The following is a 27,332-nucleotide window of genomic DNA, read 5'->3' as shown; positions in this document are numbered from 1 at the left end:
AATGGTAAAGAAATAGTGTTAAGTCTTCATTCGAAGCAAAATATTGCCTTCCGACGTAGCATTTATGACGTAATTTATCACATGGTATACACACACTGTAATACCATTTTACTTGGTTGGTGGCTCAGACAGGTTGTGGTAGCTCCTTATTGTAGTGGTTTATGTTGTGGTTAGAACATAATATTGTTTAAAATCTTAATAGTTAAAGCTGCACTCTCACAGATTGTCAGTTTTGACACTTCTAAAACATTTGTCCCACAATCAGCTGATTAAGGCATCAATGCCTTAAATTAAGTCATATTAGATAACTCACAATAGAACAGATATCATTTATTGTTTGGTAAACTGAGGAAAATGTTATTTTTTTAAGTGTTAGTAAGGCTTTTAGCCATAAATCATCAATTTTCAACCTTAAATATGATAAACTGAAATATGATCTTTTTTCAGCAGTCTTATATCACTTGTTTTCGGATGATTTCGTAAAAAATGGCTCAATCAAAGACAAAAACTAAAAAAGTTGATAAAAATGTGAGAGTGCAGCGTTAAGATGTGTGAAGTAATCGAAAAGTAGCTCTAATCAAGGTTGTATATCAGTGGCGTACCTGAAGTATTTTGAATTGTATGTCCATATACTTAAGTGAGGGGCCGACATGTGAAGGTCTTTTTTTAGTATGTCTCAACGCATAATGTGAGGTGGGAAGTCTTTAAAGAATACAGTCTGAATGCTGTTTGTACATCCATTAGCTGATTCTGATATTGCAATTTGCAATTTCGATGGAGCCAATATTAACTTGTGAACTCATACTATGTGTATGAGACCAAAGGTATTAAAGGCTTGCATGTTGTCTTTTTTTCAGGCCATAACATCTACGGGCCTGAGAGAGACGGACCCACGCCTTGCTGACTGTATGAGGAACTTCACAAAGCACACAAATGCTGAACATAGAGACGACCACAGCCACCATGGCCCTGCTGTCGACAGGGAAACATTCAAGCAGTAAGAGTATTTAATTTTGTGTCACCTGTGAGGCAGGGCAAATGCATAGTGATTACCTTTTCTGGTGTCCTCTACCATCACATTGTGGACCGTGTCATACTTTTGTTTTGATCCATTACTTTCAAATGACTTGGTCATTAACTTGATATGGACATTGGTCATGGTAAAATGATACCCCCTTTTGATGGGCTCAGTAGGTCAAAGGTCAAGGTTTTGGTGACCTTTCAAGGTGCTTACCCAGGAGACTCATCCAATTCATTGAATCCTATTTTTTTGCTGAGAAAATAAGTCTTAAAATGATATATTATTGTTGTAAAGTCCCTGAAAAAGTGTTACATGTAGCTCCAAAAGTATCCTTCACGCTTCAAACTTTATAGGATTTTAAGTCAGCATGGAAATTGTGGCATTTCACCTGATCTTAAAAGAGTTATGACCCTTGACTAAGTAAAATCTTATCTGATAAATACCATTCTTGTTTTAAGGCAGCATGTGGAGATATTTATCACCTATGTGATAGCTCTAGTTGTTTTCCAACTTCCAAGGAACTATAAATTATTCAGAGAAGTTCCTCAATGTAGGGTAGCTCAAAATGGATGAACATAAAACTGCAGTTCTATATTTCAGAATTATTGCACCTAACATAGTGCTGATAGCGAGTGCATTCCGTAACCAGTTTGTGGTTCCTGATTTCGACCACTTCTGCAAGAATATCGATCAGATGTACTGGAATTGTCGTGATCAAATCGGTGGAAAGGTAACCTTCTTTTTAAGTTTTTTTTTGGTTCCAATGAAAGTCATATACGTCTTGAACCGTGCAACAAAATAGGGCTGTGAAATACAACTTGTTCTCCAGCACTGAGCCCCTCATCTCCAGCACTCTGCCCCTCATCTTAAGCACTCTGCCCCTCATCTCCAGCACTCTGCACCTACTCCCCAGCATCCTGTCCATCTTCTCCAGCACTCTGTCTCTCTTCTCCAGCATCCTGCCCCTCTTCTCCAGCACTCTGCCCCTCATCTCCAGCACTCTGCCCCACTTCTTCAGCACTCTGTCCCTCTTCTCCAGCACCCTGCTCCACTTTGCCAGCAGCCTGCCCCTCTTCTCCAGCGCCCTGCCCCTCTTCTCCAGCACCCTGCCCTTCTTCAGCACTCTGTCCTTCTTCTTCAGCACCCTGTTCCCCTTTCCCAGCACTCTGCTTCTCTTTTCCAGCATGCTGTCCCTCTTATCCAGCATCCTGCCCCTCTTCCAGCACCCTGTCCCTCTTCTCCAGCATCCTGCCCCTCTTCTTCATTTTGAAAAAAATATCAACGTTGTCCTCTGGGAACATTGACTGACCTTTTCACCAACTGTCTTATGTTTGAAGTGACAGCAATGGCATTTCGACTTTGTATACAGTTTTGAATACAAATATTCAATAGATGACCTGGACTGTGATTTTTTTGACTTATTCTCTTATTTTTGAAGTTACAGCAATGAAATTTGGACAATACGTGCAGTTTTTCCTTGGATGACCTTGACTTTGACCTTTTGACCTACTGTCCTATTTTAGGACATTTGATGATATTCGATCACACTAGTTGCAGTGCCATAAACCAACAAACTCATTCATTCAAATAAAGAAACAAAGTTTAAATATTTCCACTCAGTCAGCAATTTAAGGCTATCATGGCCCTCTATGTTATATTATAAATGTAATCATTTAATTGCCACTAGGGGGTACATTTCACATACAGTGATAGTTTGTGTTTCAAAAAAAGGACTATCTGGTATCATTGGAGGAAGATTTTGCACCTGGCCATCCCCTCAATTTATGACAAAGCCTCACTCTGTGGGCATACATTGCATACAATGACAGTCCTTGTGTTCCAGGTTGCGACGTACATTCCACAGCTTGCGAGATACAATCCAAATATGTGGGGAGTGTCCTTGTGTACCGTTGATGGTCAAAGGTTTGTGTTGTTTTGCTCTTGTCTGTTATTAGCTTGTGTGTTTGTTATGGCTTTGGTGTCATTGTTGTTAGCGTTGGAAGTGTTGTCGTTATGCGGAAACATTTATCTTGGCCACAATTGAAAATCCTTTCCAGATATTTTCATGAAATTAGTACACATAATACTAGTGCCAATACACACATGTATTAAAGTCCACACCTCTGGCTTAATAATAGTTGTGTAATGCTATTTTATTGACTGAAAAACAATAGCAGTCAAGTATTAGCATTTTTAAGTGCTCTTGTTTGGAGAAAGAAAATTGAGGTATTTTTTATAACTTTGATGTGATCACTTTGGCTATTTATGAAATATATACCCGATGTTGAACATGATTGTCTATTCCGGTTTCTGATCAATAACTTTTGAACAACTTGACATAGATTCTTCAAACTTGGTTTGCATATGGATAGTTATTAGTAGATGACCTCTCATTTTAGGGGTAATAGGTCAAGGTCATGGTGACCGTTACCAGAAAATTGATTGGTGCCTCAGAAAATTGATTGGTGCCTCAGAAAATTGATTGGTGCCTCAGATGGGCTGCACATCCAATTAGCGTTATTTTTCATACTCCAGTCTGTGTCTCAATCTATCATGTAAACTGTGGTTCTTTCTAGACTTTCCTGACACATCACACACAAACCTAAAATGTCAGGTTTTGTTTATTCTGTAGGTACTCCCACGGCGATGTTCAAGTGCCGTTTTGTCTTCAGTCAGTGTCCAAACCCCTCACATACGCCATGGTTCTTGATGAACTCTCACCACGCGTCACGCACGAGTATGTTGGGCAGGAGCCCAGTGGCGAATCATTTGACAGTATTTCTCTTGACTACAGAGGTAGGTTATTCTCTTTAAATTGTTTCACTTATAAATGGATTCCGGAGCCAAAGATATGTAAACAACACATAGATCCTTGTCCAATGTAGAACCAGTAATTTTGTCAGTGTTGAGAGGCTATGAGAAAAAGTTTAAGCTTGGCAGACATGTTATCATAAATAGATCACACATTATTGGTAACTGTGCACATATCGAGCTACAGTAAAACTGCGATCGCTCAAGGATGCCAGGGTCCGAGCTAAAACCTCGAAGGAACCGATGTTTCCAACAACCCAAGTTTCAATTTCCCAGTCTGTTTTGAATTGTCTTTCAGTGTATTTTAAATTTGAAGTTGTCAAACCAAATGTTTACTTTGACACTGATTATGTATTGCATTGTGAAAATCGCTCATATGTTCAAAGGCTGTCAAATACTTAATGTAAAAATGTAAAAGAAAAACCAATAAATGGAGAAATAGTGAAGTTTATTTTTACAAAAAGCACATTTTCTAAAGTAAGCTACATTGAAATATGACAGTGCATATGAAATATGACAGTGCATATTATAATTATAATTATCTTCTCAAATGCAATAGACAACTAATAGCTGTCATGCATCAACAATGGTAAACCGTTTTCACACCTAATCAAAATTTCATTTTAACTGTCATTGCAATTCTTACAACTTGCGAAAAATTTAACACCTAGCAATTGCTAATTTTGGAAGACGCGTTCGGGGAAAAAGTGTGAAAATATTACCTTGAGGGAGTTGTAAGGTTTTGATCATGATTAGTGTATTTTGGACCGGCTATTGTGCTTGACTCCTCGATTTATTTAGGTTTCCATGTAGCATCGGTATATTTTATATGAAAATAGAAGGAAAAATGTTCAGGACTAAGCTTGGACCTTGAGGGACCGCCGGTTCTCGAAAGACCGCAGTTTTACTCTAATATATTTATTGTTAGCTTGAAGAAAAAAGTGGAGGTATTTTCATTGGTGTCATTCTTTTCTTGGTGTCAGCTTAACTCAAAACTGGTACACATGTTGCCAGAGACAGTATGCAAAGTCATGAACAGAAAGTCCCATAACTCTGTCTTTAGTTATTGTCTTGTTATGTCCGTTGTTATATTGAGGGGAAAAAAATGATGAGCATTGGTGTTTGCTATTGTTTAACTAGCATGCAGATCTGTAATTTAAGATAAATGTTCATACGATGTTTATGTCTACCTCTTTATTTACGCACGATAAGACTGGACATTGTGGTTTCACCTTAGGCAGTCACCCTAGTCACTTTAGAGTTATGACCCTTGAATTACTGCATTAACCTAATATTTATGTTTTCTCGCTATGACTTAAGGAGCTATAGTGTATCAATTGCCAAACTTGGACAATATGTGTATGGGCAGAATTTCTTGACCAGGTTCGTTAACTAGCCATGTCACCCCAGTCACTATAGAGTTATAGCCCTTGGATTACTTAAATTACACAAACATTGGAAAGTAAATCAATCAAAACTATGTTAAACTTGTAGCAGTTTGCTTCTCTTGTTGATATATCATTTCTCATTTTCAGACAAGCCCCACAATCCGATGATAAACGCTGGTGCCATTAGTGTTTGCTCTCTTTTAAAACAGAATCTCAATCTGGCCGACAGGTTTGACTATGTAAGTATGAATTAACAGTGATTTTTTATGGTCTTTACACTAATAATAAAGTTATTTCCCCCCGAAAATCAACATATATTTTTGTAGATTTCATAAAATGTCCATGGAACAGTTAATTTGATTGTTACCAATAAAACAAAAGTGCTTTTCTTGAAAAACAAGCAAACAGTAGATTGATTGTTCAGACTTTTTCAAAAGTTTACAACATTTTTAACTTTCTGGGGGACATTTCAATTAAGGGGTTGAGTTGTAACCACAATATCTAACAGCCGTTTAAAAATCAAAATGGCATTACATTTTTTTTATTTCTTCAACTTCATGGTCATTTTCAGTGCTGGCTTTAGTTTAATTCACACAAATTTGTAGCAAAATAATGCAACTAGTACACTAAGATTCCAATATTCGGCTAAAATCGACGAATATCTTTATTCAAACGGCTAACCAGATTGTTACTGCTCTGGAAGTGTGATGAATACAATTGTGATCTATTGTATTTCTAACAAAATTTGAAATAACTGTTGTTTATATTTAAGTATGTGAGCACATTTTGCAAATATTTTGTGTTTGAGAAGAACAACAATTTTCTTTATCAAGTTGTTTAATTCAACAAAGTTCCGAACAATAGGCCCATTGTTAACAAGAACAGTAATCGAGCGGTGAATGCTAAAAGGTTCTTAGTGACATTAAATAAAAAAGCAGATAGAACCTTTTAGCATTCACCGCCAAAGTTATTAAACAGTTAACAAATAGTATTATAGTGAGCGAGTGAATTTGATTTGGCATATTAAGAATTTTCCCAATGTCTTGTAATTTTTTCGGAAATGATATCAAAGCGCAGGATGGAAAAAATTCCACACAAATCACTGATTAAAACTCTGTTCAAGAAATATTTCTTTGACTGAAAGCAGCATTCTTTCAGATCATTTACATTTTTTCATTAGAGCTGTTTCACATTTTTTATCAAACAATAAACACACTTATCATTGGGAAAAACATGCTAGACAAAAAGTACTTCTTTTTTAAACTTTATTTATGTTAAAGAAAAAGATATATTAAATTATACTAAGTCACTCTTGTAGGCACAATGTTTCACGACATATTGTGTTGTTGGGGAAACTGAAAAACCCAGAGAAAAAACCCACTTGCCAGGCAGGGAATCAAACCTGGGTTGCATTGGTGAGAAGCGAGAGCAAACTACTGCGCTTGCCGTACAACCACTAATATTACTTCATTTACATTTGTCATTTAGTAGTTTATGTACATAAGATAATCAGACAAATTTTGTTACTGATAATCAGTCATTATTCCAATATTCAATCAACACATTAGTGTACATGTTTTTTCAGGTAACCTCGATATTAAAAAGACTTACTGGTGGGGAATATCTGGCTTTCAACAATTCAGTGTAAGTACAACACTCGTGAAATTTATGAAAATATTTGGAATATATTTTGTTAGTTTATACATTAAGGTTTATTCACAAAAATTACCTAAACATTTTAATTATTTTTTTTTTATATACAATTGCAAATCCATTTTGCTTTTACAAGGAGATGGTAGTTGCAATACTGACATTTGCACTTGTGTGACACATCATTTTGAGAAATGAATGAAATTCATTTACATGAAACATGGGGCACCTTGAAAGTGAGATCCTTGATTATGCCCCCCTTTCGAAGAAGAGGGGTATATTGCTTTGCACAGGCATGTCGGTCGGTTGGTCTGTCCGTCTGTCGGTAGACCAAAGCTTGTCCGAGTGATAACTCAACAATTCCTGGACATATGGTCATGAAACTTGATATGAAGGTTGGGCCTGACCAGTAGATGATCCCTATTGATTTTAGGGCTCATCAGGTCAAAGGTCAAGGTCACAGTGACCTTGAAAGGTAAAAGGTTGTCCGAGTGATAACTCGACAATGCCTGCACCTATGGCCCACAAACTTGACTTGGAGGTTGGGCCTGACCAGTAGATGACCCCTATTGATTTTAGGGCTCATCGGGTCAAAGGTCAAGGTCACAGTGACCTTGAAAGGTAAAAGGTTGTCCGAGTGATAACACGACAATGCCTGCACCTATGGCCCACAATCTTGACTTGGAGGTTGGGCCTGACCAGTAGATGACCCCTATTGTTTTTGGGGGTCATCGGGCCAAAGGTCAAGGTCACAGTGACTTTGAACGATAAAAGGTTGTCCGAGTGATAACTCAACAATGCCTGCACCCATGGCCCTCAAACTTGACTTGGAGGTTGGGCCTGACCAGTAGATGATCCCTATTGATTTTAGGGGTCAAGGTCACAGTGACTTTGAAAGCAAACTTGACAATTCCTGGACCTATTGTCATCAAACTTGACATGAAGGTTGGGCCTGACCAGTAGATGACCCCTCTTGACTTTGGGGGTCATCAGGCCAAGGTCAAGGTCACAATAACCTTTAACACAAAAAAGTTAACAAATCATCTCCCAGTGATATCTCAACAATGCCTGAACCTATTATCATCAGACTTGACATTGAAGTTGGGCCTGACCAGGAGATGACACTTATTGATTTTAGGAGTCATTGGGTCAAAGGTCAAGTTCACAGTGACCTTTAATGCGAAAATGTTTCATGATAATTCGACAATGCCTGAACCCATGGACCTCAAACTTGACTTGGTGTTGTGTCTGACCTGTAGATGACCCCTTATGATTTTAGGGGTCATCGGGTCAAAGGTCAAGGTTACAGTGACCTGGAACGAAAAAAGCTTGTCTGTGTGATAACTTGTCAATGCCTGCACCCATGGTCCTCAAACTTGACATTTAGATTTTTGGTGACCAGCTGATGGCTCCTATGGATTTTGAGGTCATAGAGTCAAAGGTCATGGTCATAACACACTCTATCCTCAAACTTTGAATGGTCATAATCTTAAAACTGCCTCAATGGCATCCAATGTCATTGACAAATCAGCTGTCATTTCAGTCCATGCATATTTCATTCAATTGTCCATAGAATCCTGACAATATGGCGCTCAGGGGGAGGGGGGGGGAGGCATAATGTTTGACAAACATCTCTTGTTTCATAAGCAGTGCTTAACATACAAAATGGCCTAGCTACAATCCTGAAAGAATTCATTTAACTTAATGCCAAGTGCTAATGTCTGTCGGTCCTTCCGTCTGTTGATAGACCAAGGCTTGGAGTCAAAAGTCAAGGTCACAGTGACCTTGCGAAAAGGTTGTCCCAGTGATAACTTGACAATGCCTGCACCCATAGCCCGCACAATGACCTTAACAGGAAAAGGTTGTTAAAGCTTGTCTGATTGGTAACTCAACATTGCCTGGACCTATGACACTCAAACTTGACTTCGAGGTTGGGTCTTACTACTAGATGACCCCTATTGATTTATGGGTCAGCAGGTCAAAGGTCAAGGTTACAATGCCCTGACCGCAAAAAAGCTTGTCTGTCAGACTGTGTGATAACTCGACAATGCTTGCATCAATGCTCTCGAACTTAACTTTTAGGTTGGGGTGACCAGTAGATGACCCCTATGGATTTTGAGGTCATAGAGTCAAAGGTCAAGGTCACAACTTATATTGGTCATTTAAATTTGCATCATATTTACTTATTCCCTGCAGATAAGAGGATACATGTTTGTCTGCAAATATCAGTCATCATCTGAACATGATTAAAAACTGTACCTACTATCCTCACACCAGCTGTCATTTTGGTCCATGCATATTTCATTCAGTTTCCAGTCGTAAGTTTGCTTATTTACATTGAAATGAATATTGAATCAATTAGTAGTATGTAACCTTGTGGTAGCATGAGTGATGACTGAAGAAATATGTTCACATTGCAGGTTCCTATCTGAGCGTGAGACAGCAGACAGGAACTTTGCTTTGGCATACTACATGAGGGAGAAAAAGGTATACATAAACATTCAGTATAACTTGGATTCCTTTCTTTTATGCCCAATAAAGGCGACCTATAGTTGTTGCACTGTGTGTTCTAGCTTTAGTATTGTGTCTCAGCTGTAACTTTCTCTTCTGTTTTTAGCTCTACTGGCCAAAGGCCAGAAGAGCTTATGCGATGGTAATGTGTACGTAGTATGTGCATCCGTGCGTTCGTGCGTCTGTAAACAATTGCTTGTGAACACGATACAGTTCAGTTTTTATTGTATCTCAATGAAACTTGTACAGTATCTAGATATCCATTAGAGCTCGGTTCCTTTCGAAAACCAGCCAGATCTGCCCATGAATGCCTAGATTATGGGCCATGAAAGTTTTAAAGAAATGCTCTCTATTTTTAGCCAGGTCTGCATGAGCGAATTCTATTTTAAGCCAAGTTTACATGTACATGTAAATTCAAGTCTAGATTTAAGGGAGACAATTTGCAAGTCTAGGATTTTGAGAGACAATTTGCTTTTTGCTTCTGCAGCTGATTTTGTGAATTACTCTGCCTTGTTCTTGTTGAAAGCCCAAAGGCCATTTTTTAGCTTTAAGTTCTGTAGTTTGCGCATTTATCTTAACAAAATTGGTTGTGAATGTTTAAGTTATGCACCTGGTGTCATTACTGGCCACACCCAGGGTTCACAGGTTTGGTAAACATAAATCTGGAAAGATTTGAAAATCTTTTTGTGTGTTCGTGCATCCATCTCAGCACAATTGATTGTGAATGTTTGTTCAAATTGATCAATGTTGTCCTAGGATGCCCTTGACTTTGACCTTTTGACCAACTTTTTTTTAACTTTTAAAACTACAGAAATTTTTACTATGAGTACAGTTTTGAAAGCATTTTTTTTTGTCAGATGACTTTTACTTGGCACATATTAAAATAGTTCATGGAACTAATCTGCTTACAATACTTTCTGGGCTCAGATGTTGAACGTGCTACATTTTCAGGTAAGCCAAACACAAAACATAAACCATATGTCTGTTGCCTTTTACCCATACATACATGCTCTGGATTGATATGACCACAAAAGCCATGCCAGTAGAGCATAGGCCCTTTTGGGCCTCTTGTTTTTTTTTACTTTGGTATATGAAATTTCTCACTGAAGAACAAGTGGCTAGCACTCTGACATGGCCATTTTGAGGGCATTGTCACATTCCTGTGACAGCGCTTGGTTTGCTAAAACAAATACAAAATAATGTCAGAGCTTTGTCAATAGCTTTCGCTTTTATGTTGACCAAAGTTACTAAAACTAGTCTGTCATATTGATGTCATTGTATTTTCAGTGTTTTCCTGAAGGATGTAACTTAATGGAGACTCTAGATTTCTATTTCCAAGTAAGTGTGTATTAAATGAAGTTGATGGCTTTATCATTCAAGTATTTTTAAAGCTTATTGCTGAGAGATTCTACGAAGTAAGATGCTAGGTGACCTCATGTTATGATACCAATATTTCAAGGGTTGACTTGGCTTCAACATTTTACCTTTTTGAGTTGCGTATATTTTCATAATATTCCCTTATGGTTATTTACCGGTAATTATTTTTGAGGTCTTTCTTCTAAAAAGACGAGGTATTAGTAATAGCCTTGGTGTCTTCTTTGTCATGGTGCAAAAACTTAAAACTTCACCATAACGTCAGAACTATTCAAGACATTCAAATTAAATGTGGTCAAATGTTGCCGGTAACAAAGCGAACAAGGCTGTGACTTGTAGAAGGCAAGTTCTTGCAAAACAGGCAAGTTCTTGCCCCAATATCATGAAAAAACTTAAGTCAAATCTCATTCTCAGTCTCAACTCATTTTACCATATAGCATTAAAGTTATTAAACATAACATATGATTTTACACCTTTTGAAAGCTATTCAGTCAAATAATATGTCTTTGGTCAAGATTCCAAGGAAAAATAAATGTAAAGCCAAAAATGTATTTGAGTACAATTTTTTGTTTGTTTTTTTAACAACTACTCGAGTATATTTTTTGCTCTGGAATTAAGTTTCTTTCAAATATTGACAAAATCTTTTTATCAACTAATTCTATGATTTAAAATAAAACTATGCATTGATGTTTTAAATTGAGTTGAGATTGAGATTTGAGTATTTTTGTGATATTGGGGCCTGGCGTTCCCTAAGCAGTGCTCTTGTGTTTATTTCAACCCTGACCTTTCTATTCACTTCAGATGTGTTCTCTAGAGGTGACATGTGAGTCAGGGGCGGTGATAGCGGCCACTCTTGCCAACGGGGGGATATGTCCTATAACTGGTGACAAAGTGTTGTCTGCTTCGTCTGTTCGTGACACTCTCTCACTCATGTTATCGTGTGGCATGTACGACTATTCGGGGGAGTTTGCTTTCAAGGTTTGTTCATACTGTTAGCTATGTCAACTTATTAAATCCAAAATCAAGTGATTTAAAAAAAATCTTAGTTTTATTAAGCTATATTAGCAGAAAATAGTGATCTAAAATTATCAAACGAAATTTGGTTATTTCATGTTTAAACCTCAATATTTTTACACATTAATGTCACTATGGCACCAAAGGGTGCTTCCTCATATCTTGTGACAAATCTTCAATTTAAGTATTCTTTAAATGTTGCTTTTGTTGAAGATTTTAAGACCAGGTATGTTGCTGAAAGTATTTTAAAGGGACTAGATACCAAATGAACTCAAAATTGGCAAATACAGTATTTCCTTAAAACAGCTTTTATGATGCCGATAATACATCATTTTACATGATTAAAAGAATATTTCGTTGCTGTGTTAGCTAAGTTTAAAAATAGTGCATAATGGTTTCCCAGTTTATAGTGTATATATTTAGCATGTGAAAGTCATGTGATTAGTACAAATAAATATACCCAAGCTATTTTTAACTTTATTGGAATTTGTGTAGTAGACAGATCCAGTAAATTTTGAATTGGAAAATATGCAAAACTGCGAAAGATACGCCATTAGCGATGTGATACATCAGTAAAAAAGATTCAATGCATTGTATGCAACAATAATAATTTTATGTAAGTTTTTGACCTATTTCTTCTCTTACAATGGTTTCATCTGGTGTCTAGTCCCTTTAAAAGCCTTAATAAAAAAATGATTAAAAATAATTGTTGACATACAGTACATGTTAATTATAGTAATGCACTACATGTATGGTCTATAATATTGATGCAGGTTGGTCTCCCAGCCAAGTCCGGTGTGTCAGGTGTCATACTGATAGTTGTGCCAAACAAGATGGGCTTCTGTACCTGGTGCCCAGCCCTCGATAAGTGGGGCAACAGCGTGAGAGGCGTCCAGTTTGCTAGGGTAGGCCAAACTTGATACTAATGACAATATGATAATAATACTACATGTGTATACTAGTGACTCTCGACATGTAATACAAGTGAACAGCCTTACTTCATGTGTGAACTTCTACCCTTCTTACTAGTAAACCATCACATTTAAAACTAGTCAACCTTCAAACATCATTTTATTGAAGAACGTAGAGTCATACCAATGAAGTTTACACTAAATACTAGTGACCAGCCACAATTTTATACTAGCTCCAAACTTGATCCTGGTGAACCTCAATATTCACACTAGTGGAACTTCACACTTTATACTAGCGAGCCTCCAAACTAGACTTAAATAGCTTATTTTGGTGCTATAATATCTCAAAATCAGTAATTTCCGGCCAAATTTTACTTGAAATAAAGTATATTAATAAAGTCTTTAATAAAATTATTGATAGTATAACCTTCAAGTGATACTAAAAGAACACGTATATGGGTCACCAAAAATGAATAACAATTATATCCGATGTCTTGTTTAAATGATATTTTATTTATTCATCCGATACCTTGATTTGCAGGACCTGGTGGCTAAGTTCAACTTCCATCACTATGACAACCTGAAGTTCACGGCGAAGAAGATAGATCCGTGTATTCAGACAATTGAATCTCGTGCGTCTGAAGTTGTTAATCTGTTGTTTAGCGCTTACAACTGCGATGTGTCAGCGTTGAGGAGGTATTGTTTTTTTAACTTGCATGACAAAATCCCCGTGATCACACCCAGCACATGGGTCAAATTTCCTCTAATTTTATGATTTTCCAAGATTATTTACCATACATATAATATAAAATATGAAATATTTCATCATTTCTACCCACAAATAATATATATTAAGATAGTTTTGAGATATAGGGGGCAATTTGTGCGTCTATGATAAAAAAATGATGAGAGAGGGTTTTGCATGTACCTATGATAATTTCTTCTGAGCGTGTATCTATGATAATTGCTTCTGAGCATGTACCTATGATAGTTGCTTCTGAGCATGTACCTATGATAATTGCTTCTGAGCATGTACCTATGATAATTGCTTCTGAGCATGTACCTATGATAATTGCTTCTGAGCATGTACCTATGATAATTGCTTCTGAGCATGTACCTATGATAATTGCTTCTGAGCATGTACCTATGATAATTGCTTCTGAGCATGAATCTATGATAATTGCTTCTGAGCATGTACCTATGATAATTGCTTCTAAGCGTGTACCTATGATAATTGCTTCTGAGCATGTACCTATGATAGTTGCTTCTGAGCATGTACCTATGATAATTGCTTCTGAGCGTGTATCTATGATAGTTGCTTCTGAGCATGTACCTATGATAATTGCTTCTGAGCGTGTACCTATGATAATTGCTTCTGAGCATGTACCTATGATAATTGCTTCTGAGCATGTACCTATGATAATTGCTTCTGAGCATGTACCTATGATAATTGCTTCTGAGCATGTATCTATGATAGTTGCTTCTGAGCATGTACCTATGATAATTGCTTCTGAGCATGTACCTATGATAATTGCTTCTGAGCATGTACCTATGATAATTGCTTCTGAGCATGTATCTATGATAGTTGCTTCTGAGCATGTACCTATGATAGTTGCTTCTGAGCATGTACCTATGATAATTGCTTCTGAGCATGTACCTATGATAATTGCTTCTAAGCGTGTACCTATGATAATTGCTTCTGAGCATGTACCTATGATAATTGCTTCTGAGCATGTACCTATGATAATTGCTTCTAAGCATGTACCTATGATAATTGCTTCTAAGCGTGTACCTATGATAATTGCTTCTGAGCATGTACCTATGATAATTGCTTCTGAGCATGTACCTATGATAATTGCTTCTGAGCATGTACCTATGATAATTGCTTCTGAGCATGTACCTATGATAATTGCTTCTGAGCGTGTACCTATGATAATTGCTTCTGAGCATGTACCTATGATAGTTGCTTCTGAGCATGTACCTATGATAATTGCTTCTGAGCATGTACCTATGATAATTGCTTCTGAGCATGTACCTATGATAATTGCTTCTGAGCATGTACCTATGATAGTTGCTTCTGAGCGTGTACCTATGATAGTTGCTTCTGAGCATGTACCTATGATAATTGCTTCTGAGCATGTACCTATGATAATTGCTTCTGAGCATGTACCTATGATAGTTGCTTTTAAGCGTGTACCTATGATAATTGCTTCTGAGCATGTACCTATGATAATTGCTTCTGAGCATGTACCTATGATAATTGCTTCTGAGCGTGTACCTATGATAGTTGCTTCTGAGCATGTACCTATGATAATTGCTTCTGAGCATGTACCTATGATAATTGCTTCTGAGCATGTACCTATGATAATTGCTTCTAAGCGTGTACCTATGATAATTGCTTCTGAGCATGTACCTATGATAATTGCTTCTGAGCATGTACCTATGATAATTGCTTCTGAGCATGTACCTATGATAATTGCTTCTAAGCGTGTAACTATGATAATTGCTTCTGAGCGTGTACCTATGATAGTTGCTTCTGTACATGTACCTATGATAGTTGCTTCTGAGCGTGTACCTATGATAATTGCTTCTGAGCATGTACCTATGATAATTGCTTCTGAGCATGTACCTATGATAGTTGCTTCTGAGCATGTACCTATGATAGTTGCTTCTGAGCATGTACCTATGATAGTTGCTTCTGAGCATGTACCTATGATAATTGCTTCTGAGCATGTACCTATGATAATTGCTTCTGAGCATGTACCTATGATAATTGCTTCTAAGCGTGTACCTATGATAATTGCTTCTGAGCATGTACCTATGATAGTTGCTTCTAAGCGTGTACCTATGATAATTGCTTCTGAGCATGTACCTATGATAATTGCTTCTGAGCATGTATCTATGATAGTTGCTTCTGAGCATGTACCTATGATAATTGCTTCTAAGCGTGTACCTATGATAATTGCTTCTGAGCATGTACCTATGATAATTGCTTCTAAGCGTGTACCTATGATAATTGCTTCTAAGCGTGTAACTATGATAGTTGCTTCTGAGCATGTATCTATGATAGTTGCTTCTGAGCATGTACCTATGATAATTGCTTCTGAGCATGTACCTATGATAATTGCTTCTGAGCATGTACCTATGATAGTTGCTTCTGAGCATGTATCTATGATAGTTGCTTCTGTACATGTACCTATGAAACTTACTCCTGAGCATGGCCATATAATAATTACTTCTGAGCGTGTACCTATGATAGTTGATTTTGAGCGTGTACCTATGATAGTTGCTTCTGAGCGTGTACCTATGATAATTGATTCTGAGCATGTACCTATGGAAGTTGCTTTTTATACCTTTTTTATACAGAAAGCTACTCAGTGATGAAACAAGACAATTTTAGAGTTAATCATTGAAAATGGCTACTTCTGTGGCTGTTAAAAAAGAACGGTAATTTTTTGCCTGCATAGAAACTGTTTCTTGAATCTGCTGTTAAAAATTTATTTTAAGGTTAAATATCAATGGTTCAAACTGGTAATGTGATTTTATCAATTCTTCAGGTACGCTCTCAGTGATCTAGATATGGACCAGGCGGACTATGACGGCCGCACAGCACTTCACATCGGGTCTGCTGAGGGTCATGAGCCTGTTGTTAACTTCCTCATCAATAAGTGCAAGTGTAACCCCAATGTTGTGGACAGGTTTGTACATACCAGAAGCCAAGTGTAACCCTAACATTGTGGACAGGTTTGTACATAATAGAAGCCAAGTGTAACCCCAACATTGTGGACAGGTTTGTACATAACAGAAGCCAAGTGTAACCCCAATGTTGTGGACAGGTTTGTACATAGTAGAATCCAAGTGTAACCCCAACGTTGTGGACAGGTTTGTACATACCAGAAGCCAAGTGTAACCCCAATGTTGTGGACAGGTTTGTACATAATAGAAGCCAAATGTAACCCGAACATTGTGGACAGGTTTGTACATAATAGAAGCCAAGTGTAACCCCAGCGTTGTGGACAGGTTTGTACATAACAGAAGCCAAGTGTAACCCCAATGTTGTGGACAGGTTTGTACATAATAGAAGCCAAGTGTAACCCCAATGTTGGCTACAGGTTTGTACATAATAGAAGCCCAGTGTAACCCCAACGGTGTGGACAGGTTTGTACATAATAGAAGCCAAGTGTAACCCTATTGTTGTGGACAGATTTGTACATAATAGAAGCCAAGTGTAACCCCAATGTTGTGGACAGTTTGTACATACCAGATACAAAGAGTAACACAATATTGTTGACAGGCTTGAACCAGAAGCAAGGTGTAACCCTTATGTTGTGGACAGGTTTGAACATACCAGAAGCAAGTGTAACACAATGTTGGCTACAGGTTTGTACATACCAGAAGCCCAGTATTACCCTGATGTTGTGTACAGGCTTGAACATACCAGAAGCCAGGTGTAACCCTAATGTTGTAGACATGTTTGATCATTCCAGAAGCCAAGGGTAACACAATGGTGTGGACAGACTTGAACATACCAGAAGCCAGGTGTTACCCTAATGTTGTGGACAGGTTTGATCATTCCTGAAGCCAAGGGTAACACAATGTTGTGAACAGGTTTGTACGTACCAGAAGCCCAGTATTACCCTGATGTTGTGGACAGGCTTGAACATACCAGAAGCCAGGTGTTACCCTAATGTTGTGGACAGGTTTGATCATTCCAGAAGCCAAGGGTAACACAATGGTGTGGACAGGTTTGAACATACCAGAAGCCAGGTGTTACCCTAATGTTGTGGACAAGTTTGATCATTCCTGAAGCTAAGGGTAACACAATGGTGTGGACAGGCTTGAACATACCAGAAGCCAGGTGTTACCCTAATGTTGTGGACAAGTTTGAACATACAAGAAGCAAGTGTAACACAATGTTGTGGACAGGTTTGTACAAACCAGAAGCCCAGTGTTACCCTGATGTTGTAGACAGGTTTGATCATTCCAGAAGCCAAGTGTAACACAATGTTGTGGACAGTTTGTACATACCAGAAGCCAGATGTAACACAATGTTGTCTACGGTTTTGTACATACCAAATTACTTAAGCTTGTTTGTGAAAACAGCTATATTCTTTTACAAGTAACGCTTAATGCTGTTTCATGGGTAGAAACCATTACTGGTGTCCTTTATGAGAGGCAAAGAGAAAAAAACATGATGGGGCTTAAACCCACAACGTCTTTGGTGAAAGGCATATTTTCTGTTGATAGGTTGTGACGTGTTTTTGTAAGGCCTAAAAATTGACCTGATGTAAATATTGGGAGACTGACAAAATTCCCACCCCAAACAATCTACTGTTGTTTGTGAAAAATTGTGTTGTGAAAAAAATAGGAAAATGAAATACAATATAAATTATACAATTAATATTTTAAATGACCTTTGAAAATGGCAGGAAAAGTTGAGTAATATATCTGGGTTTTTTTGTCCCACTATGCAAAATTAAGTTGCTGGGGTTTTGTAAGCGGGGCATTTTGACCATCTCCGGTATTGCGGATGCCTTAAATGCATTTACATAATGAGAGTCCTTGTTTCAGATGGGGATTCACTCCCCTAGATGATGCAGTGAGGTTTGGCCACACCAAGGTGATCAGTATACTGAAGGAAGCCATGAATCAATACAACGCTAACGAAAAAATCGACAGAAGTTTTGCAGCCATTGATAGCGTGACTTACAGCGATATTGCTTTTAAGGCAGTAAGAACGGTTGACGATGCATCCACGAATTTAATGGATAGAAAGACATCGTCTGATGAAGTGATTTACAATATTGATAATGCTCACAATGAATTGGAGGGCGAAATTCGTACGGTGGATAAAGATTATGATAAATGATGATTGAAGAAATACAAAAAAATTATTCTGCGAGTGTTACTGATGAAGTGGAATCTTTATGATTAAGAAGGCCAGAGGGATCTTTATATAGGACTTCCTTAATTAAATTGTTTCTTTGAAGTGGATCAACCAATCTTCAGCTCATCAGAAAAAAATATAGCTTTTATCACAGCATTGGTGTGATTGTTTGTTTGCAAAAACTTAAAACTTCGCAATTACTCAAAAGACAATCAAGATATTTCAGTGAAACATTAAACACATGTTGCCAGAGAATATATGTACCGGGTATCTGTACAGCATGTCCCATAACTCTGGCTTTATTAATTGTTGAGTTATGCCCCTTGTTTGACTAAAGAAGACAATGACGCTCTTGTTTATGTGTTAACACTTACAAATATACATGATTTTGACTAGTCTCTGCTCCCTTAATGAGAACTCTATTTGTGTTAATTCTTAAATGGAAATTGTAATTTGGGCCACAGGCCTGCACTACAGTATGTTTTATATTATGTTGGTTTTAATGGTACATGTTTAGGTTGTAGGACCCAGCCCCCAACCATTTCCAAGACCCCTCCCCCTCCTTTTAAATAAATTATTAATCTTTTATTTTGTGACATGATATGGGATGGGAGGAGGGGAATTTTGTCCACCTAAAAAAATTAGGGGGGGGGGTGATTTGTCAATCTCTAGCCTTTCTGTTATGTTAGACCATTATTCAATCATCAGAAAACAATGGTAACTTTAATATTTCGCTAGATTTTAAAAACACATCTTGAACATTCTGTGAATATTTGTGAATGTAGTGATTCTTTGTGAAATTAAGACAATCTGTAGCTAGTGCTTTGCAAAATTGTCCTTTCTTGTTTTTTTTGTACCTCCATGTATCCATCCGCCCAATGGCGACCCTTCTGTAGCTTTGTTTTATATAATGTAGGGTGAACTAGAGATATTTTGTAGATACATGTATGTTTGTTATTATGAGTCACTCTAGTTGACCTTTTTTCCCATTAAGGACAAATTGCTCTTTGATTTTAAGTTGAAGCAGAAGTCAATCGAATTTAGATGCAAACAAAATAATTGTACAATGAAATTCTATCAGTATTATGCTCCACCATGGGATGTCGGCCACAAGGGGGATTAAGACATGTCGGCCACACGGGGGATTAAGACATGTCTGCCACACGGGATTAAGACATGTCGGCCACAAGGGGGATTAAGACATGTCTGCCACATGGGGGATTGAGACATGTCTGCCACACAGGGGTTTAAGACATGTCTGCTACATGGGGTATTAAGACATTTCTGCCACATGGGGGATTGAGACATGGCAAATTGCAAATTTTGTTGTCCTATTCCACCCCAAATCCTTACTGTTTTAAAAATCTTTAAAGACTATTTCCAGGGTGGCGCTGGCAAGGTCTTTCAAAATCCTGCCATTGGGAATCAACTACTGGTATCTTAAGTCCCCTTTGGGCATCAACACACCCTCCGCTCCCCCTCCCCCCTCCCCTATGTGGTATCCGAACAAGTTTTTGTTGTTTTGTCTACCTGTATCAAACTATCAGCGTAACTTTTTTTGCAACAATTTTTTTTTTATATTTATCATTTTTGTGTCGCCTTTCAAATCCAACTACATGTATTTGTTTTTCAATGGTTTAGTATTGAGGTTTTAAACTTTATAAGGCTGCACACTTTTGATCACATATCATAAGGCAACAAAATCTGAAATTTATCATTCATTGTGTCGCCTTTTATATACCACTATAAGCTTTTCAATGATTTAGTGTTGAGTCTTCAAAATTGATTTTGAGGTCAATAGGTCAGAAGTCAAGGTCATGAGATTTTATTGATATTTCTGTATTCAGTGTTTCTAGAACTCTTTTGTTGATATTCTTGCTTTATGACAAGAACATCCCATAAGATTTGATTTTATCTTTAGTGACTGATTGTATTTTTTGGAATTATTGTACAGTACCGGCTTTAATATGCATTTACAAGCTAGAAGAGGCTCTTATGAAACATAACAGTTAATTTTCATGGCTGCATGTTTGTGCTATTCTTTTCAAGTATTTTGTTTTATTATGCATGTCTTTCATGACAGTTTTTTATGTTTACATGAATCTCAATTATATTTTAACTTTTACATCATGAAATAGGATATTATACATGTATACCGGTAACCAAAGCCATTATAATCATGGTGGTTTTCTTTTCTACATCGTTTTATTACCATATTTAGGTCAAAGAAAAAAGTCAAGGTGTTGTCATAGACTTGGTGTCGTTTTCCGGAGCAGCAGCAGCAAAGTACAAAAACTTTGGCAGTAACTCAATACAACTTTTTGAGATATTCACATGGAACTGTGTACACATGTAACCATCGACAATTTGCTTGTGTAGCGTTGCCCATAACTTGAATAATAATCGATTTATTACCGTTGATTGACTGGGAAAAACGGTGAGCGTTTGCAACCTTCTGTAATGATCTTGTCCATTTTACATCAGTTTATTTTAGTTTATGACTTATTATCAACTTACTATGATCAATTGTTAACTGTATCAAAGAGTGTATTTTGTTTGTGTACAATTAAATAAAAGAAAAAAGGCAACGTTTTCTTTTTTTATAATATTATTATCCACTTAAGCTAAAGGCATGATGTTGGACTACAGTATAAGTATACACATATGTCCGTCACATAGGTTGGACACTAAAATATGGCCCTTCAGTCTTCTTTGATATTGTGAAGACAGTAATAACCAAGAAATTCAAAAAGTGTCCTCGAGCTTATTAAAAATACATTTGAATATATTGATATAAAATATATACAGTGATGGTATTGTTTCAAGTAAAAGTCTAATAATTGTATTGAAATGTCATATTACTTTCTTTAACAAAATCAAAGGACTGTATATGCTGTAGGAAATATTGTGTATACCATGTGCTAATTGTCAAAAGACGTAATTATTTGCAACATTGGTATAATTAGTAGAAGACTGATAAAAACCTCCTTCCACCCTTTTAAAGATCTCAGGCTTGTTTCTTTTCGCATTGCAAAAAAAAACCTTCGTGGATATTTGTCCGCCTTGTGACGTGGCGTTACTTGCACGAAATCTACACATATTCCAATCTCCCGGCTATATATGGAGGGCCAGGCATCAGTCTGGAAGTGGAATAAAACTGGCCCGGAAATGTAAGTTATCCGCCAGCAAATATAGAAGAAATTCATGTGAAGTGAAGTCAATATTTGTTTATTGTCGGATATCATATAAGATAAGCTATGTATAGCTCTGTACCGACAGTTTCATCACAAAGATTAAAATGGCTCGTAAATGTCAGAATGATCAGAGAACCACCGGAGGAAGGACTGGCAATGGTGTCAATGTGGCACATTGAAAGGATATTGTCATCAGCATAATTATAAAGGTCAGTATAGGACAAAGTGACAAATATCATTGATAGAGATGTTAAAAAGAATTAATAAAAGAACAGTTCCTTGAGCCACGCCTTAAGTAACGTGTTTGAAAGTGCTCACCGTTTATCACCAAGTTTCACATTTTGCATTCTGTTGGTTAGATAATTGCTGACAAGATCAAGAACCTGACCGGAGACGCCATGTGTACTAACCTTCATAAGAAGGAGGTCGTATGGAAGACAATCAAAGGCTTTAGATAGGTCCATGAGTATGATCGCCACATATTTGTTATCATCTTTTTCTGCTCAAATGTGAGGCAACTGAATGGACACACTAATTAATACATCAAAACGCAGACAAAAAATCAAATTAATTTATATGCATCAGACTGGACTTGAGCAATAATATCTAGAATTAAAACCTTAATCATCGTGAATGATTTTCAAACACATAAGTCTTGGTTTGGCCATTTTATGCAGTTTGCCTCTGTGTAACATTCAGTGTGAAATGCCAAGTTTTGTTCCATCTTATGAACGCATCCAAATAACGTATTCCAAGAGGTGGAATAATAACTGTAAAGCAATATTGTCAGGCCATAAATGGACATCCTATTGAGGAATCGGTTATACAAACTCTGCGGGAGATCAGTAAACAAATATCGCACTTATCTGATATATCAAAGATTGCTTTAAATTTATATATTTTTACCATAGTTCTCTTATAAAAGTGAAAAGACAACAATGTTCTTATCCCATGCTTAAACGGAAAAGCGCATTTGAAAATACATGTTTTTGAATATACTCATGAGCAGGAGCGATCAGATATTTTTAGAAGTATGTTAAATTCCTTCTAATTTTAATGTGTTTAAGGGTCACAAAATAAAAAGCTTAAAAGGGACCAAAATCTTAATATCACATTTATAATTTAAAAACACCAAACGAAAAAGAGATATTTTCCTATCAAATTCCTAGGAGGAGGAAAAATACTTTAATAAATAGCTAAGCTTTGCCCGTTCGTATTATTTTCTCCTATACATTTCCATTGTAATCGGTAGCGCGAATGTGGATTCTGCATGGTCACAAAAGCTGGACATGAACAAATACCATGCCAAGCATATTTAAGCGGTACTAGTTGGAGAGTGCTCGTAGCGATAGAGGCCCAGAGTTTCAAAGTACATGTACCATTACCAAGATGCTTGCCAAACGAGGTGCCCACCACCATTACACGAGCTCTCGGCTAAACCACTGTCAAGTGGTTGAACGTATCAACCAGACTCTGAAGCAGGGCCTTTTTTAATGATGTTACGAAAACGAGTGTGACTCCTACTTGCCGGTTCTAGATGAGATCATGCGTATGTAATCCAATCATTTAACGGTACTTCTTTTGTGATAAGCCAAACCTCATATTCTGAAATGCTTTTCACATAAATGGCGCGTCGTTATTTTATATTTGAAGAAGTCGAATAGTAAAGATTTCTAAAATGCGTGGCCATTTTTCGATGGTAATTGTATACTCTGACAACGAGTATATGTTGTCGAGTTCGTGCTATTTCTCTTTCCTATCATTATTTATTTACAATGTTAAACTTTCTGGGGGGTTTTGTAAATCAGTTCATTTATTTACAACCACGCACTTTGGAAAATAACCCTCAGTGTATATCATTTCTTGATAAAAAAAAATGAGAAAATTAAATCTTTCCATTTTCTGACAGAGTAACATTAAAGAAAATATATACACTATTATTGAATATAATGCATGTATTAGGAGCTCTTGATACCAAATCCATCCAAACATGGAATATCAAAGTAAATGTTTATAAAAATATGTACAAATAATGGGAAAAATGCTGGCTGTGTCACCACGGATGCTCTCGCGGCGTCACGGAAACTATATCAAGGATTTGCATCAACATGGTGTCGTTATCCGAAGCAGAAAGATCGCAATATTTTAGCGAGATGAATATTATGAGCAGTTCTTCTAACCCAGAAAGAATTATATATTATGAATTGATTTATAGTGTAAAAATATTGATATGTAAAGGATGCGTCACGAATACTAAAACTGTTGGTGATAATTGAACAAAGTGGACAAATCAAGTGTTAAGATACACGCTAAATTTAACTCAAAATCATGATATTTTTAATAGTGTATCAAGTATCAATTTAAAGCTCACTATTTTCCTACATATATATTAATGTGATCCTTTACCTGGACCATTATACATTGGAGAGTAGAACGATGTTGTTATGTGTTTATTGTTTAACGCATTAAACGTTTGTTTTACTCTTTATTTTTTTTATAGAAACGAACTCCTTTCCATTATCACTCAGAAGACACAATAGACCATGGAGAAAGTAATGAAAGTACTACAGCATTACTTGAACCTTATATCTGCTTGGACATGTGCATGCCTTTAATGTGTTTTTGACATTATTTTCTAGAAATTTGTGACCAGACATTTCAACGAAAAAGCGTCAAATCATGTACTTGATATATTGTTCTGTTTTATGTTAAAACAGAACAATATATCAAGTTTTTCTGTCATGGATGCACATATGAATACTGACAATAAACACATATTAAAAAGGCACTGCTTTCTTACTATAACTATATATTAATGTTTAGTTGAACATGTAAGATCAAACCGATATACAAAAAAAAAAAAAACTTCTTGGTCTCTTGTCTGATGGAGAAGTGTGTGTGTCTAAATCTTGTCTTTGCTTAGTGGTACTACGCAGAGGTGCCAGTGCTTTACTGCCAACATTTCGCATATTTTGTATTGTATTGTTGAATTCATGCCAAGATGGATTTGTTAGACAGCAACCACTTGCTCTATGAACACCAACATGCTGCTCTAGAGCATCCAGATTAAGTTTCGCGGCCAGCACAAATGGCCTATTGTACACAACAGCCCCACTTTCTCGACCAAGCTTAGGTCCCTTATAACAGGATCAAGCTCAGCACACTATTCTTGGTTTTATGTAAATTGTGTTATATTCTTATGTTATGTAAAGTTAAGTTGTTGGGGCTTCAAATGAACTTATCTTGACGATGATCACCATTAGCTATGTTTAACTTTATTTAGCTAAATGAAATAAGGTACCTCACCTTGTTAAGCTTAAGAATTTTCGAGAAACTGGACACAGATTGGACAATTAATTCAAAACCTTTTTATATATTACAGCTAAAAATCAGTGTTTCGTTCTTTTTTTTGAGAATTGTACTGGTCTCTCACCAACCACGTTTTGCAATTCTTAGAAAAATCCCCAAACTCACCTTTTACATATTCTAATCGAATGATTTTTATTTTTCTTGTCGAACAGTTCTTGTATTCATTATGTCACGTGCAGTTGATTCCAGTTTTTCCACAACTCGTGTGCCGTAAGGATGACGAAGACATAGGTGCAGCACTTCCAGCGATACATTACAACCGGAGCTCGCCATCATTTATTGTTGAGAATTTACTTTATCTGATCTAAAGGCAAATGCTATCTTGCTGCTGATGAAGTTGATATTGACTGATCCCAGCTTACCTGGGTGGGTCAGTACAGATACAGACTGTCATAAGATATCAAGTTTTTGATGACCTGGTGGCAGGGAAATCTCAAAATACTTCATAAAATTGAGGGGATCCTACCCCTACAAGTCGGCCATTGCTTTAAAAACGATAAAAGTAATAATTAAAAACTATACTATTATATTGAGAACTGCAATGTTTCTTGTTCTCAGCATTCGCGCGTCTTTAGTCTTTCATTGATTCTAGCGCGCCACTTCAAATTCAAAGTGAAATACCGGGGAGCGTCTTGATTAATCTAGGTTCCTCAGCCAAGGATACTAGATTGTTCTTCATAATAGTATACTTGTTTACATGTTTGATTATCACAAATGGTGTCAACATTCCTTTAACTTGTCACCTTTCTTCTTCAAAGAGAAATCATTATGCAATGTATTTATATAAAATTGAGTCAACCTCTTAACATTGCACCATACTCCTCCTCCTCCTCCCCCCCCCCCTCCTCATATCATACCCGCAACAATTTATTTGACACGACTTTTGTCCTAAGCAAAACAATGATAGTCCCAGCAATATTTTGGTGCACTGAAAGGGGGATTTAGTGGGGGTGCACCTGTCGATTCCCCCTTCAATTCTCCAAGGGAACTTTTTATGTAAATATCGGAGGAAAGTATAAAATACACATTTTTACCTTCTTGACGGAATAACTAAACCCAATCCAGATATATCTATATCTTTACAATGCATCTTTGTTATAACGCGATGCGGGGGCTCCAAAAGTTAAGGTTAGCCATTGGGATATTTTTAGATTCCGGAAAAGTGGACCCACCGTGCAGTTGTTCATGCTTTTACACCAACTTCTGGATCCACTCCTGCTATACCAAGTTTAAAATTGCTGTCATGGCCCACTTTGCTTTGTCTTATAATAGTTTGGAACAAAATCAAGTACACCGACTTCAAATTATGTGCACCGATTTTCTAAAAATGTATGCACATGTATTGTTAAAATGCATTTATTATTGAAACCCGGTGCAGGTTTACAATTCTTAAGGTCAATACAGACATATTCATTTGTGGTATAAGTGACTTTTGGAAAGAATTAAATTAATACCTTTAATAGGTATAATAATATAAACATTATATTTTGTATTTGATATATTTATATTTTTTACAATTCTGATAATGCTGATATTGATCAATATTCATGGTTCTCATATTTACATATTTTGCTTCTCCTGGACACACTTTTTTCTTGGGACTAAGACTTATTAAAATCTTATTAAACATATCAAATGGTGGACTCGAACTTCTCTATTAGGTAAGAGTTAGACATCTTGCATCTTTTTCATAAAACTGGCACCATTCTACTGAATTGTATTAATATGATGACGAAGGCTATATAATCAGAGTTTATCTAATGGATTATACTAATTATGCATGATTATGGACTAGAATTACCATTTCACCAATCGTAAAAAGACAAGTCCGCGTACATTTTTCGGACTTCATGATGATGATGATGATGATGATGATGATGATGATGATGATGATGATGCATACTTTAATATGTTAAGATTTTTTTGAAGTCTGACTACCAAGAACTAGTGTGTCAAGGAGCAGCAAAATGTATTGGGTGAGAGAGAACTATGAAATTCGATAATGGTCATGAGGGTTGTAATGATGATCATGTTGATGATATCAATGGTCATTCATTACAGAATTTTCATCTAGATATCACAGCTTTTTATATAAATAATGTAGAAATTTATTTCTATTTTTAATTGTTTCAGAATTCCAGAACTTGATTGAACTATGGCATATTTGCTGAAAAAAAATACCGCCATTCTGTAGAAGCGGAA

At 36.7% G+C, this 27,332-nt stretch overlaps 1 protein-coding gene across 11 annotated transcripts in view; it reads left to right on the top strand.

Moving 5' to 3' along the window:
* LOC128206507 (glutaminase liver isoform, mitochondrial-like) overlaps nucleotides 1-21,145 on the top strand; it is a 41,957-nt gene extending 20,812 nt beyond the window's left edge. For all 11 annotated transcript variants that reach the window (XM_052909031.1, XM_052909026.1, XM_052909029.1 and 8 more), the window contains 13 exons: nucleotides 858-997; nucleotides 1,622-1,751; nucleotides 2,865-2,944; nucleotides 3,654-3,817; nucleotides 5,368-5,459; nucleotides 6,806-6,864; nucleotides 9,291-9,357; nucleotides 10,669-10,719; nucleotides 11,557-11,733; nucleotides 12,543-12,674; nucleotides 13,222-13,376; nucleotides 16,238-16,378; nucleotides 18,252-21,145. In XM_052909031.1, the coding sequence (XP_052764991.1) occupies nucleotides 858-997; nucleotides 1,622-1,751; nucleotides 2,865-2,944; nucleotides 3,654-3,817; nucleotides 5,368-5,459; nucleotides 6,806-6,864; nucleotides 9,291-9,357; nucleotides 10,669-10,719; nucleotides 11,557-11,733; nucleotides 12,543-12,674; nucleotides 13,222-13,376; nucleotides 16,238-16,378; nucleotides 18,252-18,549 (1,686 nt within the window). In that variant the 3' untranslated portion in view covers nucleotides 18,550-21,145. The remainder of the gene's footprint in view (nucleotides 1-857; nucleotides 998-1,621; nucleotides 1,752-2,864; nucleotides 2,945-3,653; nucleotides 3,818-5,367; nucleotides 5,460-6,805; nucleotides 6,865-9,290; nucleotides 9,358-10,668; nucleotides 10,720-11,556; nucleotides 11,734-12,542; nucleotides 12,675-13,221; nucleotides 13,377-16,237; nucleotides 16,379-18,251) is intronic.
* Nucleotides 21,146-27,332: the final 6,187 nt, after the last annotated feature.

This window comes from Mya arenaria, chromosome 10, assembly GCF_026914265.1.
Source record: "Mya arenaria isolate MELC-2E11 chromosome 10, ASM2691426v1".
Taxonomy (NCBI): Eukaryota; Metazoa; Mollusca; class Bivalvia; order Myida; family Myidae; genus Mya; species Mya arenaria.
The sequence above is the reverse complement of the archived record's forward strand: the minus strand, read 5'-3'. Positions and strand labels throughout refer to the sequence as shown.